Consider the following 16,479-nt stretch of genomic DNA (forward strand, 5'->3'; position numbering starts at 1 on the left):
ACTTCTCAGCATAGGAAGGGGAGGGACCCAGGCCCCTCCTAGAGGAGATACAGCTGCTTGCAGTGGTAATCAAATCAAATTTCATGCAAAACCCAAAAACAAAGGCCCAAAGTATAGCACAGCATATGAGTCACAGTGGGGACCAGGAGGAGGGCATTATCTTACCTGACCTAGGATCCAAAGAATGGACAAGCTTCCTCTTTGTCCCACTTCCCCTTGACCTCACGTCCCTGCTATGCCCCAGGGGAGTCCCCTGCACCCAGAGCCCTCACCGGGTGCTTCAGCCAGTGATCCTTAATGGTGGGCCGCATTTTCTTGTGCACAACCACCTCCTGCAGCTCCTCCAGTGAAGGGTGCTGGCCAATTTCCTCCTCAAAAGGCAGCATATACTCATCCACAGGTCCTGGGGGCAAAAGGGAACCTGGCTACATGACGTGGAGGGCCCTCATTTCCCAACTCAGGATACCCAAGATTGCTGTCCCACTCACCATCTGCAGCCTTGCAGCGAGACACAAGCTCCCACAGCACCAGCCCCATAGCATACATGTCAATACGCAGGAAGGCATCTCGCTGGAAGTTGATGGCTCCCTCAAGCACCTCAGGGGCCATGTACCGTCTGGTGCCTACCTGCATGAGGACAGAAGAGTGCGGGGTCTCCAGAGACTCACCAAGCACAAAGGCTCACTTGGCCAGGGCACAGAACTATAGCCTGTGTGCACCAAAACCGGGCAAGACAGTGGAATTCACAGTAGGGTACCAAAGAAAGCAAGCCCTGACTCGCTGCATTCACAGCAGAGTCATGCACTGTACCTGCTGATGATTTTAAAATATCACACACTGGAGACAGCAGTGATCTAAAATGGAACTGCTTTCAAATTCCTACAGTAAGACCACAAGACATTTATACCAATGATGTGTACTTTCTGAGGTTTAGAACAAAAACAAAGAGGGAGGAGAGCACTTAAAATCAAAAGTGGGGGCTGGGGAGATAGCTCAGTCGGTAGAGTGCTTGCCTTGCAAGCAGAAGGCCCTGGGGTCGATCCCCAGCACCCAAAAAAAAAAGATCAAAAGTGACTTCTTGGGAATGATTTTAATTTTTGTTTACTTTTTCTAGGTTCTCGGCTTAAAGTCACTATACTTTTCTTTCTATTTTATTTTTTGATTAATATAATAATTATGACTGAAAGAAAAAGATTGAGACTACAAGGACAAGTGGCCAAAACCTGAATGGGGAATCTAGGCTTCTCAGCTGACTAGCCTGGGAAGCTTCACGAGCCACCAAGCCTTGGCTTTTCCACTGATAACACTCTCAAGTTCTCAGACAGCTCTGAAGTCATGCCCCCAGACCTTGCCAGCTGCATCCCAGAGTATCTACCCTGGGTCAGCCCCTCACTTCCCAGGTCCAGGCTCATTACCTGCCCATGGGTGTCCCCTGGAGGTTTCCCAGGCTCAAACCGAACAGCCAGGCCAAAGTCAGCCAGGACAGCTGTGAGGTCACTCTTCAGCAGTACATTCTTGCTTTTAAAATCCCTGTGGAGACAGGTAGACCCCATGAAGTAGAACAGCATGATCCGACCCACCCTGTGTTTGAACATTATGATCCAACTCCCACCTTGACTCCTAAGATACTGAGTCAGTGCCCCCAAGTCCCCAGATCAGGCCATCCCACCCTATCTGGGGTGCAGGGTCTGGGCCAGGGTGCAGAAGTGAGGCAGCTTCAGGAGCCCCCACATGTGTGAGAATTCTTCACTGCCTTTGATGGAAGACTTCCATCAAGGTTGGCAAAGCAACTCCTACCCCAGTGGCTGGTCAGACCTTGTCCCAGTCCACAAAGCATCAAAGGCCAGCCCACACCTCCTCGGAGGGGCTGGGAGACAGGTACCCTGGCCTGGGATGCTAGCTTTCTGGGAAGAAATAATTGGAATGTGAATGAGAACAAGGATTTTAAATTAGCTTGTCAAAGATTTTGCAGAGGCCACAAAGGCAGAGTGGAGCAGGGTACCAGTCTGTGCACTCATCTCCACTGATAATAAGAACTACCTTGGGTCCTCAATTTTCCCAGCCCTGTCTCAGCATTGCTGTGAGGATTAAACGGAATGAGCAGCAGACAAAAATGCTTTGGGCCACCCCTGGCACACTTACTATGCATTACTGTTAAGTTGAACCATATGCAAGAGTCGACTTTCAACCTTTGACCTACAAAAATGGCAAGTGCACACAGTCAACCTCTATGTCATTACTGTTAATACCATTAGGGGCCCTTCAGGTTAGAAACCTGGTCTTTGACTGTCATTCCCCTCCCTCACAGTCACAGAGCCAGAGTGAGTAGCTACAGGAACTTGTCTAAGTGAACCTCTCTGCGTTACTGTTCCTTCACCTTTAAGATGGGGTGAAGAAACAGTTGCTACCTTACAAGGTGGTAACTGCAGAGTCAATGGGTTGGTATTTCTCAAGCATTTAGGGCACTGCCTGCAATTCAGTAAAGCACAAGGGTGACAAGTTTAAAGTGGTTCTTAAAAGTGTCATTCAGGAACCCCAGAAGGTTCCCAAGATTGCTTCAGGAGATCTGCAAGGTCGATATTTTTCTTCAATAATCTAGCATTTGCCTTTTTAAGTTCCTTGAACTCTCGGGAGTACAGAAAAGAGTTCTCCAAGGGCTCTATGATAGATGATGTCTTTGCTCTAAAAGATAAGAGTGTGTGTGCTCTACTCCAGTAGACATCAACAGATACCACCCACATACACAAAACTTAAGAGTTAAAGGGGTCCTAATCAAAAAGTTCAAGAATTACTGCGCCAACTCTTCAAAGTAATGGAGTCAGCACTTCCTCATGTGGCCATTAGAGGGCACCAGAAAACCAGCTTAGGAGGCCATGCCATCCCCAGGACACAGGTGAAGGTCTGGTTCTGCACCCAGTCCCTACGAAATAACACAGGCTGACTAAGCATGTTCAGGAAACTGAAACACCCCTACGCCCTGCTCTCACCCACCAATCTCCAGTTCCAAGCCAAGCACAGGGAGAGCACCTGCTAACCCAGGTACCTGTGGGCAATAGACGGCTTGTGGCCCTCGCCTCGGCACCAGGGTACATCCTCGTGCAGGTAAGAAAGGCCTCGTGACATTGTCTCTGCCACATGACACAGTTCATTCCATGTGATGATGTTCCCCTTGAGGTAATCCGTGAGGGAGCCCTAAGACAGGAAGCACAAAACTTGGACACAGGCTCTAGGTAAAGGACAAGACCCTTTCCAACCCAACCCAGCCCAGACCTCGCAGGGATATCTCAGGAGGCCAATGGTTGGGCTCCTCTCCTGGGAGTCTATAATAAATAGGAAAGGCAAATGAGAACAGCATAGAAGGTCAGGGGTAATCATGAAGTCACTAATCTTATCATAAGTAGTAACCTCAGGGCCACAGGCTCTTGTATGGACTGATTGGTCCACACCTATGGCAGGGATCACCTCATGGGAACCTTTCCATCTCATATGGACTGACAGCATGGCTCACCTTGTCATGGAAGGCCGTGATGAGCCACAGCTCCACCTCAAGGTTGGAGCCTCGCTTCTCAGCAGCAATGAACTGCAGCAGGTTCTCATGCTTCATGCCAGGGGTGCTGAAGATCTCCCGTTCACTCTGCCACGATTGCTTATCCTGGGGCAGGGAGGCAGCTCAGTCCTGCTGCAGCCCCACAGCCCCACCTTCACTCCACCCCCTCCCACCAGCCTCTCGGCTTCGGCATCCATAAGGAGCCTAGGAGACCAGGACTGAGTCGAGCCACACAGCATTAGGCCAGCAGCAACCTCTCAGATCACTTAACAGCAGCCATGTTTTAAAAACGAGACCACTGGGATCCAGAGATGGGAAGTGAGTTGCCCCATATCACCCACCAAGTGAAAGGCACAGCCAAGCCAGGCTTTGCTAAGTGTCCTAGGCAAATGCATGGGGTGGCCTAGTGTCCAGAGTTGCTGAGCAAATCATGAAGTCAAAAACAAAAACCCACTGTGGAGCACTCATGAATATATTAAACACATACACACACATTTATTTATAGACCCAAGTGATTTTATATATCTGCAGGCTACAGTCAAAATTTAATGTTTCTATAAAAGCATTCCTATGTGAAGGGGGGCAGGGGACAAAAACCCAGATACCAGAGAAGATCAAGGTATGGCAAAACCCTGCCCTAGTTCTTCAAAGAAATTTCACCGCTAAATGCAATCCCCACACAGTCAAGAGTAACATAGGTGACAACTTCCGGTGTGGCTATTTCTTTCTCATCCCACCAGTGTCCAAGGCTTGGACTGCCCTTGGGTAGAAGAGTCTCAGCTCAGGCCACAGTGAGGGAAGATGACCTGGAGTTCCCCACTCACTCACCTGGAGCGGGAAGATCTTGACAGCCACAAAGTCATTCATGAGCTGGGCCTTCCAGACACAGCCAAAGCGGCCACGAGCCTTGATCTCCAATAGCTGCAGTGGCTTCAGGCCCACCAGGGGGGATGGGGGTGGAGGCCCAGGGTCCTAGCAGAAAGCAAAGGCTTAACCAGTACTGGCCTAGCCTCACTTCCCCTCCCCTCCCCTTCCACAAGACTGCACTGTCTCACCTCGTGGATGTCCACATGGCCATAGGGGGGCTTACGATGCCGATACATCCAGAAGGAAAGCAGGACGATGAGGGAAAGGCCCCCAATGGGCAGCAGCGAGTAGGCCAGCACCGTGAGCAGGGTAGGGGCTGTCGGGGGTGGCTCGTACGTGACTGGGGGACACACGGAGCCCTTCGTCACATAGCCCGCCCACTCCCACACCTTCACAGGGCCCTGCAGCCATTCCCCCATCCAGCTCCAGAGCTGAGCACTCTGGGCCAAGGAGAGGCCCAAGTCTGCTGGGTCAGGTGCCCTCTTCCCACTGGCCCCTCACCTTCTGGGCCCCCAGCCTCTGGCAAGTGGGTGAAGCGCTCATTGCAGAAGTTGCCTTCGCAGCAGCAGAAGTACACCTGCGGGTTCTCCTCAGTGGCCACACACTCCTGCCTGAAGGCAGAGAGCTTTCTTTACATCGATAGGGGATGCAAGACTCTCCCAGGCCCGCCCAGCCAAACCCCTCCCTACGGACAGAGCATCTCCTGGGCAACATCAACAGGACAGGTGAACCCCATCTATCCTAAGGAATGATCCAAAGTTGGGGAGAGACCACTAGGAGTTGATGCACCCTGAAACCCTTCCTCAGAGTCAGAGCGGGGCAAACACAGTTGCAGAAGAGCTTGGGAGCCTGCACACCACCTGAAGAGTCCCTTCACTGCTCAGGGCCCCGGGCAGTGCAAGTGTAGGCAGGCTTCAGCAGAGAAGCGCAAGCCTTGCAGTACCTGTCATAGCAGTTGAAATCATCCAGCCAGCAGCCCTTCTTGACGAGCTCGATGGTGCCTGAGCTGTTGCGCCAAGAGGCGTAGCAGTGCAGCCGCTTGTCCTGCTCACCCTCACAGCGCTCCAAGCCACTCTGGTTGGTGCGTTCCAGCTCCCAGTTGGCATTGTAGTAGATGCACTCCCGTGTCTCAGCTTCCCCGCGCCCTGAACCTGTGCCCCAGAGAGAACAGACGCTGAGTGCCCCAAAGGGCTACTGTCCCAAACCCCTCTACTGGATGCCATGTTACCACTGTATCCAACACCTCAGCTCACTGGGTGCCAGTCTGCACCAGCCCCGGCTCACTTTTCCCACTACAGCTGCCCTAGGCTCAAGCAAGGGGGAAAGGAAGGAAACCTAATGCCATGCAGGATGGACAAGCAGCCAGTCACAGGCACAAAAGGCAGCATCAATAGTGCCTGAGGCTGGGTGGTGGTGGGCTGCTTCCCTGTAGTACCATGAAGGAGTCCTCGAAAGCCCCACTGCAAAATCACTGTAAGTGCAGGGGCAGGGCTACAGCATTTAATTAAAACACATTCTTAGGCACAGCCCAGATCTACCCAATGGGAACGGGGGCAGGATCTCCATTTTTAACCTTCTAGTCTATCTCAGGAGACACTGATGCAGACCTCTAGGACTATATCTGGAGGAACTATAAGGAGAAGTGGCTTCCTGCAGCCCTGTCTCCACCTTTCCTTGCTCACTACAGCACCCCCACCCCCTAGGGAGACTGAGCTGGTGTGTCCTCGACAAGAGAACAAGGACCCTCCTGTGTCCCTTCTGCACCCAGCACCCACACTGGTGCTGCAGAACGTCTAAAGATAATCAGGTCTGCACAGGTAAGGCTCCCAGAGTCACCACCAGGGATAGGTGCCCCTAGCAGGAGGAAGGCTGGCTAGTGGCTGAAGTAGTAAACAGATCAATCTCCCAGCAGGGCTTGGCCCCTGATGATGACCCCCATACATACCCTCTCCATTCCTGAGCCTCGTTCTATCTCCTGAAGAAATGCTACCCAGGTGGTCAACTGCTTTAACCTCCCAATGCCTGTTCAAACGCTTTCCTTTAAACATGGCCTCAAACATTTACCAAATCCATCTCTTTACCATCCCTACAAGATAACTCCCAGTCCCAGTCCTAACTTAGTCTCCAATTCCCCCCTGAATTCTTTTGCCCTGGGATGGGAAAGAATATGCACATGGCAAAAGAGGTTCTGTCTGGTAGTACCAGCTATGGCCCCTTCATAGGGCATCCACATGAAGGGCTCACTGCCAGAACTCCATGAAGATATCCGAGAGGAAACCAGCAGCAAACAGCACCCAGTCTTTCTACACCCCTTGGGCCTACTGTGGGGCAGTGGCCTATCATCACCCCTGGCTGGGCTCCCCCAGTCTCCCCCACATACACAACTATGCCCACCACAGGAAAGAGGAGAAGGGGCCAAAGTTAATCCCAAAAAGTCCCCAGCCAGCCCACTGGCAGCAGGAAAGGCAGGCAAGGAAAAGGGAGCCCACCTGACCCTGGGAAAGGCACTGCCCTGAGTTCTAGCACAGCCCATAGAATGATTTCCCAGGGCCCTTTTAGTGAGGAGGATGCCAACGGGCTGTCCAGCAGAGGAGCCCCTTGGCCACAGGCGCAGCATACTCTGTTCAGGCTCACCCTTGCCCTACCTTCCTGCAGTGATAAAAGGTTCTTCTAGGGGGCCTGGCCAGAGCCAAGCAGCAAATTCCAAGGCTCCAGGTAGGACCCACAGGTTCAAAATATCACCCAACCAGAATGACAATGTCCAATCATAGCTCTGACCATCCAAGGCTATGCGGCCTAGACCCTGACACTTGTAAAGAAAAAGCATGGCCTAGTGACAAGCCAGGCAGCTGGGACTGAGTCTGGCCCTCAAAAAAGGGCCTCAGGGTATACATGGGGGCTTACACAGAGGTGCACACTGATTCTCCTCAGTCAGACCCTTCCTCAAATATAGGCTTATAGTTTAGGAGACGCTGAGGGACCCAATGCAGACAGAAGATCAAAGACTGAGCAAATACTGGGGCACCTGCCCACCTGCGACAGTATCCAGAAGCTCAGCTATGCAAAGGCCCCAGTCCACAGGCCTCCTCTCCCCAACCTGAGGCCCCACTGCATCCACAATAGCAGTTCTAGTTGGGGGAGACTTGAGACTTATGGGAAAGCCTCCAAGTTGGGCTGCAGAGGAGTTGTACACTCTCCCATCTTCTTCCCTCTCTGCAGCCATACCACACTGCCAGTTTCTTGAATGTGCTGGGCTTTCAGGCTTAGCACCCATTACCACCTCTGGCTCTAAGATGTTCCCTACTTTATCCCTAGGATTTCAGCCCTGGCCTCTCCCCTAAAACCAGGCAAACTATATTTCCATTGGCCTTATGCTTCCTCTAGCACCTAACAGACCACCCTTGGCTAATCACCTTTTCTTATTTTAAAGACTATTTCAGACACCCAAAAATTATATGCTGAACATAACCAAAAATAATTCCTAAGAAGAAATAACAGTGTTAACATAATGAACACTTGTATAAAAAATAAAACATACCAAATGTGCTCAACAATTGCATTACAAATGCCGCATCCTCCACAGGACTGGAAAACTGATGAAAGCAGGGCCCTTGCCCATCTTGAGTCCTAGAACCAGTTCCAGACATATAGATGGATGGATACACGGAAGGACAGAAGGGTGTAGGATGTGTGGTTACAGCAAGATTTCAAAAGAAGGGGACAAGAAAGAGGGATGGCTTCAGTCTGAAGCCCCCATTCTTTCTTTTTTTCTTTCTTTCTTTCTTTCTCTCTCTCTCTCTCTCTCTCTCTCTTTCTCTCTTTCTTTCCTGCCAGAAATGGAGATCAAACCCAGAGCCTCATGCACATTAGGCAAGGGCTCTACCACTCAGCTACATCCCTAGCCCACCAGTTTCCACTTCTGTTAGGTCAACAGGCAACAAGCTCCCCTGTTCAGAGTTAGGAGTTAAAACAAGGGAGACCAACAGAGTAGCCTAAAGTTGGCCCAGCTCCTCTCTCCCAAGCCACTGTCAGGCAAGAACCCCTTTGGCCACTACCACAGGCAGAACCCAAGTGGAAAGGACCAAGAACTCCAAATCTCAAGGCTCCAGGAAGGACCCAAAGTTTAAAGATGTCACCTGAGCCACATCTGACCAGATCCTCTTAAAGGCAACCCAGCAAAACAACAGCTTTGAGCTGGTCAGACTTTATAAATCCTGCTTTGACATTGTGTGCCCAGGAGTACATTACAGAACCAGTTACTGAGAGGGGTAAATAACAGTATCTACCTCCTAGGGTTGTCACAAGAACTGAATAAGTTAATGCATGTCTGCATTTCAAGAGTGGTCCAAAGGGCCTGACCGCCAGTCACTGTATCACAGCAATAAACCTCCCTGTTGCCTATAAGAACCCTTAAACCCAACCCCTCAGACCCCCGCCCATCAAGTCATACTAGGCCCATGAGAGCTTTGCACTCAGAGCTAAAGTGATATTCTGTGCCCCTCCCACACCACACCCAGGCTCTGCTGCCAGCTGGAGACCCAGAGACCTTGGGCTTCCTCTCCTCTCCTTGGTTCTGTTTCTTCACACACTTAGCTATTTATAGCCTCTGGCAATGCTCCAACCACACACCTCTGCTTTTTAACAGATGAAGGCCTCCTGCCCACACCCATGAGGCAGGGCACTCATGCACAGGAGGCTTCCCTACCCTAGCCTACCATCCCCTCCTGGCAAGAGAGGAAGCTGTCTCCCAAGATAGGGGGGCCTGCAGTGCCCCCCTCATGCTTGTTGTCTTATGGTGCTGAAGGGGACATCCCCCACAGACTCCAGGACAAAGAACTTGCTGCATCCCTGAGCCTTGGCTATCTCAAATGCTGGCCTCCAAAGGAACCAGGTATACAAGTCTGAGTATCCCTAAGAGGCAGTCCTTATGCCCACGACCTGGCAGTTAAAAATAAATAAATAAATCTAGGCTCTCCCAATCCTCTATCCAGGCAGGGGAGAAAAAAACTTCAGTCCCAGAAATTACACACACACACACACACACACACACACACACACACAGCCAGTTTAAGATGCAGGTTCTGCTCTGAACTGACACTCCAGGTAATGGGACCTAAACAGATCAGTTTCAATGCTCAAGGACAAACACTGGGAGGTTCTTCCCCCTCTGAAGCAGCTCGACCCAGTGGGCTTTGGACAGATTTCACCATGCCGTGGGGAGAACAGAGGGAAATGTCAGGTACCACCTGTGAGGGGCTCAAAGTGCATCGGGGAGGGAGAAGAAACGGGAAATGGGGAAGGTGGCTCAGAACTGCAATGACCGTGCCTCCTGGGGGTCCCCCCAGCTCTGGCTTGGAGTGTCCCAAGTCAGCTAACATCGCTCACAATTATGAACCCCAGCATGCAGCAGACCACTGCATTCTTGGCTCCTGGAGTCCCCTTGGCAGCTACCTCAACAGGGAGCAGGCGCCCAGCCTCACCCATATGGTCAGTGTAGGTGGTAAGAAACTACCCCTCACCACTCTACCTACCTCAGGTCATCCCCAGCCAGCTGGGCAAGAAGCACCCTCCCAGGTGCCTCCATGCACCAGAAGGCTAAATAAGGATGACTTTAGTGGGCTAGTGCTCCCTCGTGTCCAGCCTCCACGGATGCCCAGAGGCAGGAGCAGCCTTTCCCTGGGTCAGTGCCCCTAGGAAGAAGGCCCGAGTTTACTGAGCAAATGCTGCCCTAGCAGGTCCCTTCAGAAGAGCCAAGGAGTCAGGGTGGATGGGGAGTAAGCACCCAAAAACCTACAAGGGGAGGGGGGAAGGGGAAAGTTAGACCATGAGAGATATCCAGACACAGACACACCATGCCCAAGCATTGTGAGTGACACCCAGACTCTTTTACACGAGAGAACTAAATACGATCTTGATAAATTTGAATTCTTTTCATTTCTTTGCAGTGCTGGGGATCAAACCCAGGGCCTTGAGCATGCTAAGCAAGCATTCTACCACTGAGCTGTATCCCCAACCCTAGATCAATCTGTTTTACCGTGTCCATCTATTTATAAACCATCCAGATTGATATCTATTTATCAATTGCATAGCTCCTGCCACATCCTACACTCAACATTTTTCGAATAATATTTAATCCTCATGACAACCCAGAGTCATTATTTTACAGATAAGAAAACTTAGGTACAAAAGGCCAAGTATCAACGACTTCAAATCCAGGCAGCCCATCTCTAGAGTGCATGTATTTATATGCTGCTCCCTCTCTAAATTTCCAAAATGCAGAATTTTCAGCGCCATGTAACAGTTCCTTGTGTGACCTTACCTTTATCCACTCTCCTATAGGACTCCTAGATTATTTATGTTTGTTGATGTAAGCAACATTATTAAGTCCCACCTTGGATTCATGTGTGAGCATTTCCCCAGGATATATCCACACAGGTTGGAACAGCTGGGTCAGAGGATCTGAGCATCTTTAACCCGTTAAACAGTCAAACCGTTCTTCAAAGGGGATGTACCAATTTATGTTTCCAACAGTCCCCACTGAGTCACAACCTCATTCACCCTGAATTTCAGTGACCTGGCAGAGTGTGAAACATTAATGTGGCTTCAATCTACATTTCCCTGATACTGATCTTTCTGTGATCACTGACTTCTTCTGAGAACTGCCTGTTCATATCCTTTCCCATTTTCCTATTGGGTCATTTTTCCTTTAAGTAATTAATATAAAATCTTTATATATATTCTTGGCAATAAAACTTTTCTTACTATATAGTAATATAGTAATATTCTTTGTCAAAAAGTCCATGTATTTGATGCTATCATAGCTATTAACATTTCTTATGGTTAGTATTTTCTCGATCTTTTCCAATTTTTATTTTAAATCTTTCTGCTTTGGAGGAATACAAGTTCAAAGTCAGCTTGGGCAACTGAGAGAGACCCTGTCTCAAAATCAAAATGAAATACAGCCAGAGGAATAAGAAGTTGTGCTCCATATGTGGACAATGTGTCAAAATGCATTCTACTGCTATTTATAACCAATTAGAACAAATTAAAAATAAATTTAAAAATTTAATGGCAAAAAAGATATAATTGTGATATAATCAATATCATAAGCTTTTACCACATTATTTTTAGTGACAATCTGGTGGACTTTTCAGTGGGTTTACTATAATTGAAGGTATTCTATGTTATTTGATATTTTGATTACTTATAATTTGAAACCCTTATGAATATTATAATGAATGACAAAAAAAAAAAAAAGTGAACAAGGCCTAGGGGTTTAGCTCAGTGGTAGAACCCCCCTAGGTTAAATCTCCAAAAACATCCATAAAAACAAAACAAAAACCCACAATGCTGCCTGTTTTATTTCCCCTGATTCAATGAGGGAACTAAGTCCATTACATTTGACAACTGCATAAGTAGATTTGTTTCTTCTCTACTGCTTACCTCAATTTGTGTTTCTTGTTTGTTTTGTTTTGTTTCTGTGGTACTGGGGTACAAACCCAGGGTCCCACACATAGATACCACAGTGTTCCATTGAGCCACGTAAGATTATCTTTTTATATTTCTTTTTTTCCCTTTTTTTAAATTTATTTTTCTATTTTTTCGTAGTAGTGCCTCATGCATGCAAGGAAAGTACTCTACCATTGAGCTATCTCCCCAGTCCTTATATTTTATAGTTTAGTCATTTCTGGTCTGAAAGTTACACATTTCATTTCAAGTCCTTTCAACTTAGATTTAATCTATTACTCACATTCAGTATTTAATGTTATTGATGTTCTCTTTACCCAATTCCCAAGAAAAGATATTTGTTTTATACAATATCTCAGACTATTTTCTGATGCTATAACAGACTGAAACTGGGTAATTTATAAAGAACAAGGACTTATTCTTACAGTTCTAGAGGCTTCAGAGTCCAAAGTCAAGGGCCCATATCTGAGGAGTGTGTTCTGGCTGCACCATCCCATGGCAAAAGGTGGAAGGACAAGAGACAGAATGGTGTCAAATGTGTCCTTTTACAGGGAACCCACTACCAGGATAACAAACCCACTCTTGGGAAATCACATTAATTCATTCATCAGGACAGTCCCTTGTGACCTAATCATCACCATCACTACTGCTACTAATACTACTACCACAACTTTTTTTTTTTTTTTTTTTTTTTTGGTACTGGGGATTGAACCCAAAGGCGCTTTACCACTGAGCTACATCCCCAACCCATTTTGGTTTTTGAGACAATGTCTCACTAAGTTGCTTAGGGCCTCCCTAAGCTGTTAAGGTTGGCCTTGAATCCGTGTGTCTCCTGTGTGTCTCCCAAGTCACTGTTATTACAAGTGTGCAACACCATGTCCTGCTCCTAACCACTTCTTAAAGGTTCTGTCACTCAATACTGCTGCACTGGAGACTAAGTGTCCAATACACGAACTCTGAGGACACATTCAATCTGTAGCATAGTCAATATTTTATTAATTTGTCCATACATTCATCAGTTTGTCTGCTCACCCATTCCTTCCTGTACCTGTCTTTGTTTGAGACCTTTGTACTCCCTCAGAAGACACTTGATAATAGAAGAGCCTTTCATTAGTGCAATTTTATATTTCTCTGCATAGGTTCTAGACATTTTGATTAGTACTATTCAAATTTATCATTTTTCTGCTTTTTTTATTTTTTTTTGGTTCTTTTTAGTTGTACATAACATTAAAATTCATTTTTACATAAAAAATAGAAGAGCCTTTATCTTTCTGAAAATGTTTTATCTTTCTTCCTAAATCAGTTTAAAATGAACATAAAATTTTAGATTCAAGTTATTTTTTCTCAGCATTTTGAAAATACTTCTTAGTGGTATTTTCTGACTTCCACTATTGTTGTTTAAAAATCCACTACACTTTAACTATATCGATAATCTGTCTTTTCCTTTCTAGCTACTTTCTTACTTCTTCTCTTTATAGTTTCACTATAAGGAATGTGTATAAGGATATATTTAAATTTATACTAACTGGGGTTCACTATGATTTTAGAGTTTGAAGATTCATGCCACTTACCAATTCTGAGAAACTCATGGCTATTTTCAGTTGGAGTACTGCATTGCCCTATTCTATGATTATGAAATCCCTATTGCACGAAAATTAGACCTTCTTGTTCCATCTAGTCTCTTAACTTACACTGTTGTGGTTTGTATGTGTCCCCCAAAATTCAAAATCTGGCAACTTAATCCCCTATGTAACAAAGCTGAGAAGACTTTTAAGAGATGATTAGCTATAAGGGCTGTCTTCACAAGTGGACTAATATCATTATCACAGAGTGGGTTAGTCATCTTTGGAAGTGAGTTATAAAAGACCCCCACTCTTTTTCTCTCTTCTTATGATCCCTTCACCATATCAAAATCCCTTGTCCAGATAAAGGACAAGGATCATAAACAAATACCTCACCAAATACTAACACCATACTCCTGGACTTCACAACCTCCAGAACAGTGAACCAACTATATTCATATTGCTCATAAAATTACCCAGTCTGTGGTATTCTGTTATAGCAGCAGAAAACAGACTAAGATGTCCCTACTTTCATGTTTTCCAATTTTGTCTAAATGCCATTATAGATAATTCCTTAAGTGCTATCTTCCAATTCACTAATTGCCTCTTTCACTGTGTCTAATCTTCTGTTTAGCTCTTCTATTTAATTTATACATGCAACTATTCTCGTTTTCATTTCTCTAAGTTTTATTTTTTAAAAAGACAAAACTTGTTCTGGTGGTACATAGCTCCATGATAGAGGGCTTGCCTCGCATGTACAAAGTCCTGGGTTTGATACACAGTACTGCAAAAAAAAAAAAAAACTTCCTCATGTATTGTGGTACTTTTGTTCTTTGTCATACTTCTAATTCCTTCTTATAATTCCATAACTTAACTTCTTGAAAATCTATTTCTGACATTTCTTATTTCTGATAATTTTCACTCATGGTAGTTTCCTCACATATTTTAGAATTTTGGATAATGAGCTTATGTTCAATGGAACCTTTTCTGTGGGAATATTTTGTGAGACCAAGTTTGAGGGGGCAACCTTCCAGAGATCATTTATATTTTTTTGCTTCTGCCAAACTCCCAATTACCGATTTGGAACCACTTTAATTTCTCAATTTAGAGTTTCCCAGAGAGCAGAATGATATAAACTTCAGCTCCAAGCTCATGTGCACACAGGTCTATGGTTATAAACACTCAGGGGAAACTACACCTAACCTCACTCCTCCCCCATCACCTTAGGCCAAGAAAATTAATTATCTAGTCTCTTTGTCAACAAAAGGATATTTCTTCTAGTATACACTTATACTGAAGGTAAAAAGCCTGGAAGTCTGAAGATGTGAAGGCTTCAGTCCCAATTCCAAATCTTATGTCCTGACCCTAACACAGCTACTAAACCTACGTCTCTAAATTATATAGAGATGGGCAAAGACGAGGGAGTAAGTAATTTCAATTAGTTGAGGCACACAGTCTAGCTCCTATCACCTTTTTGCTTTTCCCTTATTCGTACAAATGGGCCATCTAGATGCATTTTAAAAGGATATTATAGTTTTTCTAGCATTCCTATGTTTTGTATGAGGCTTTTCAGCTGATTTAATGCCAGGAGTCGAAGCCCAGGAGCACTTTCCAAGATGACAGGAGGAGCCCCATCTGCCTTCCAAAGCCTAGCCTAGAAACAAGGAACCAAGCCAGGTCACCTCAAGTCAATTCCAGATTGGATTTTGTAAACAAGTCCCTGGCACCATCTCCCCCCACAGAAGGAGTGGCCAGGGCCATTCTCAGAAGCACACATCTTTCTCCATTCCCTGTCATTCCTGAAGAACACTGGAGAGACAGCTTATAGGTAAAGGACAAGGATCATAAACAAACATTTCCTTTCACTCCCTCCTATAATCCCACTTTACAGCAAAGAAAAAAAAAATGTCTAAGGAATAAACCCATGTGGACAAGAACAGGAGAAAACTACAGAAATGAAACTTCAATGCTGGAAAGCAGATACATAAGTAATTAACCACACAGATTCTTAAATGTTGACTATACAGAAAGATGAGAAGCAACATGATTTCCACAACGCTTGGGAATTTGTGACACCAGATGTCTCTGGAAGAGTCCAAAGACAGAAGGGTCAACTAGTATGGAACAAGCGGACACTGAAGTCCTACCATCACTTGGGGCGGGAGGCTGCCCCACCCCAAACCAGCAGGGACATGAAGTTCATTTTCTGAAGATGATAAAACAGAGAGCCTCTGCAGAGAGAAGCAGGTAAATCTGAGGGCACCAAATCACACTGTGAAATAGGAGAAACACAGAACATACCAAACGCAGATACAATACCCTGGCTTTCTTCCCCCTATGGCTTCTAGCATGTTGGCAGTCTCCAGAGAAAAAATCGGAAGAGACTTTTCAGGGAATCTTACTAGTTCCAAAACAAGCCCAATCCAATCCCCAGACCAGTGGCCAGCTTCACTCAAGAGCTCCGAGTTTTCAACTGGTATTCAGGTTCGTCTTTAAATATGAACAGCTCTAAGAAAGCCATTTAGTGAACAACAAAGATAAAAACAGGTAGAAAAAAAGACAATTTGGAAAAAAACAGACTATGCAAGGAGAAGAAAATGTAAAAGGAATTACATCATTATCAAGAGAAAAGATAATGCATCCATGGGATTTTACATACGCAAACATGCGCACACAATGGCAGAAATGAAAAAAATCAACAGAAGGATTAGATGATAAAATTAAAGAAATGTCATCAAAAAAGTAAAGCAAGCATACAAAGATATAGAAAACAATAGAGAAGAAAATTCAAGTTTTTTTGAGGTGCAGTCCAGGAAGTCCAAAACCTAAACAACAAGTTCCAGTACAAGAAAACAAAAATGGCTATGCACAGTGGTGGGCGCCTGTAATCCCAATCCTCACCCAGGAGGCTGAGGTAGGAGGATCAAAAGTTAAAAGCCAGCCTCAACAACTTAGCAAGGCCCTAAGCAACTCAGCAATACCCTGTATCTAAATAATAGACAAAAAAAGGCTGCGGATGTGGCTCAGTGGTGAAGT

At 46.1% G+C, this 16,479-nt stretch overlaps 1 protein-coding gene across 2 annotated transcripts in view; it reads right to left on the minus strand.

Moving 5' to 3' along the window:
* The window catches only part of ACVR2B (activin A receptor type 2B), a 40,057-nt gene that overhangs the window by 9,967 nt on the left and 13,611 nt on the right, over positions 1–16,479 (minus strand). For both annotated transcript variants that reach the window (XM_079116086.1, XM_079116085.1), the window contains exons 2-10: positions 5,358–5,565; positions 4,916–5,025; positions 4,603–4,754; positions 4,376–4,519; positions 3,509–3,652; positions 3,044–3,192; positions 1,416–1,530; positions 489–627; positions 273–403 (exon numbers count right to left, since the gene is read on the minus strand). In XM_079116086.1, coding sequence (XP_078972212.1) covers positions 273–403; positions 489–627; positions 1,416–1,530; positions 3,044–3,192; positions 3,509–3,652; positions 4,376–4,519; positions 4,603–4,754; positions 4,916–5,025; positions 5,358–5,565 — 1,292 coding nt within the window. The remainder of the gene's footprint in view (positions 1–272; positions 404–488; positions 628–1,415; positions 1,531–3,043; positions 3,193–3,508; positions 3,653–4,375; positions 4,520–4,602; positions 4,755–4,915; positions 5,026–5,357; positions 5,566–16,479) is intronic.

Source organism: Sciurus vulgaris (assembly GCF_902686455.1).
Source record: "Sciurus vulgaris genome assembly, chromosome: 16".
NCBI lineage: Eukaryota > Metazoa > Chordata > Mammalia > Rodentia > Sciuridae > Sciurus > Sciurus vulgaris.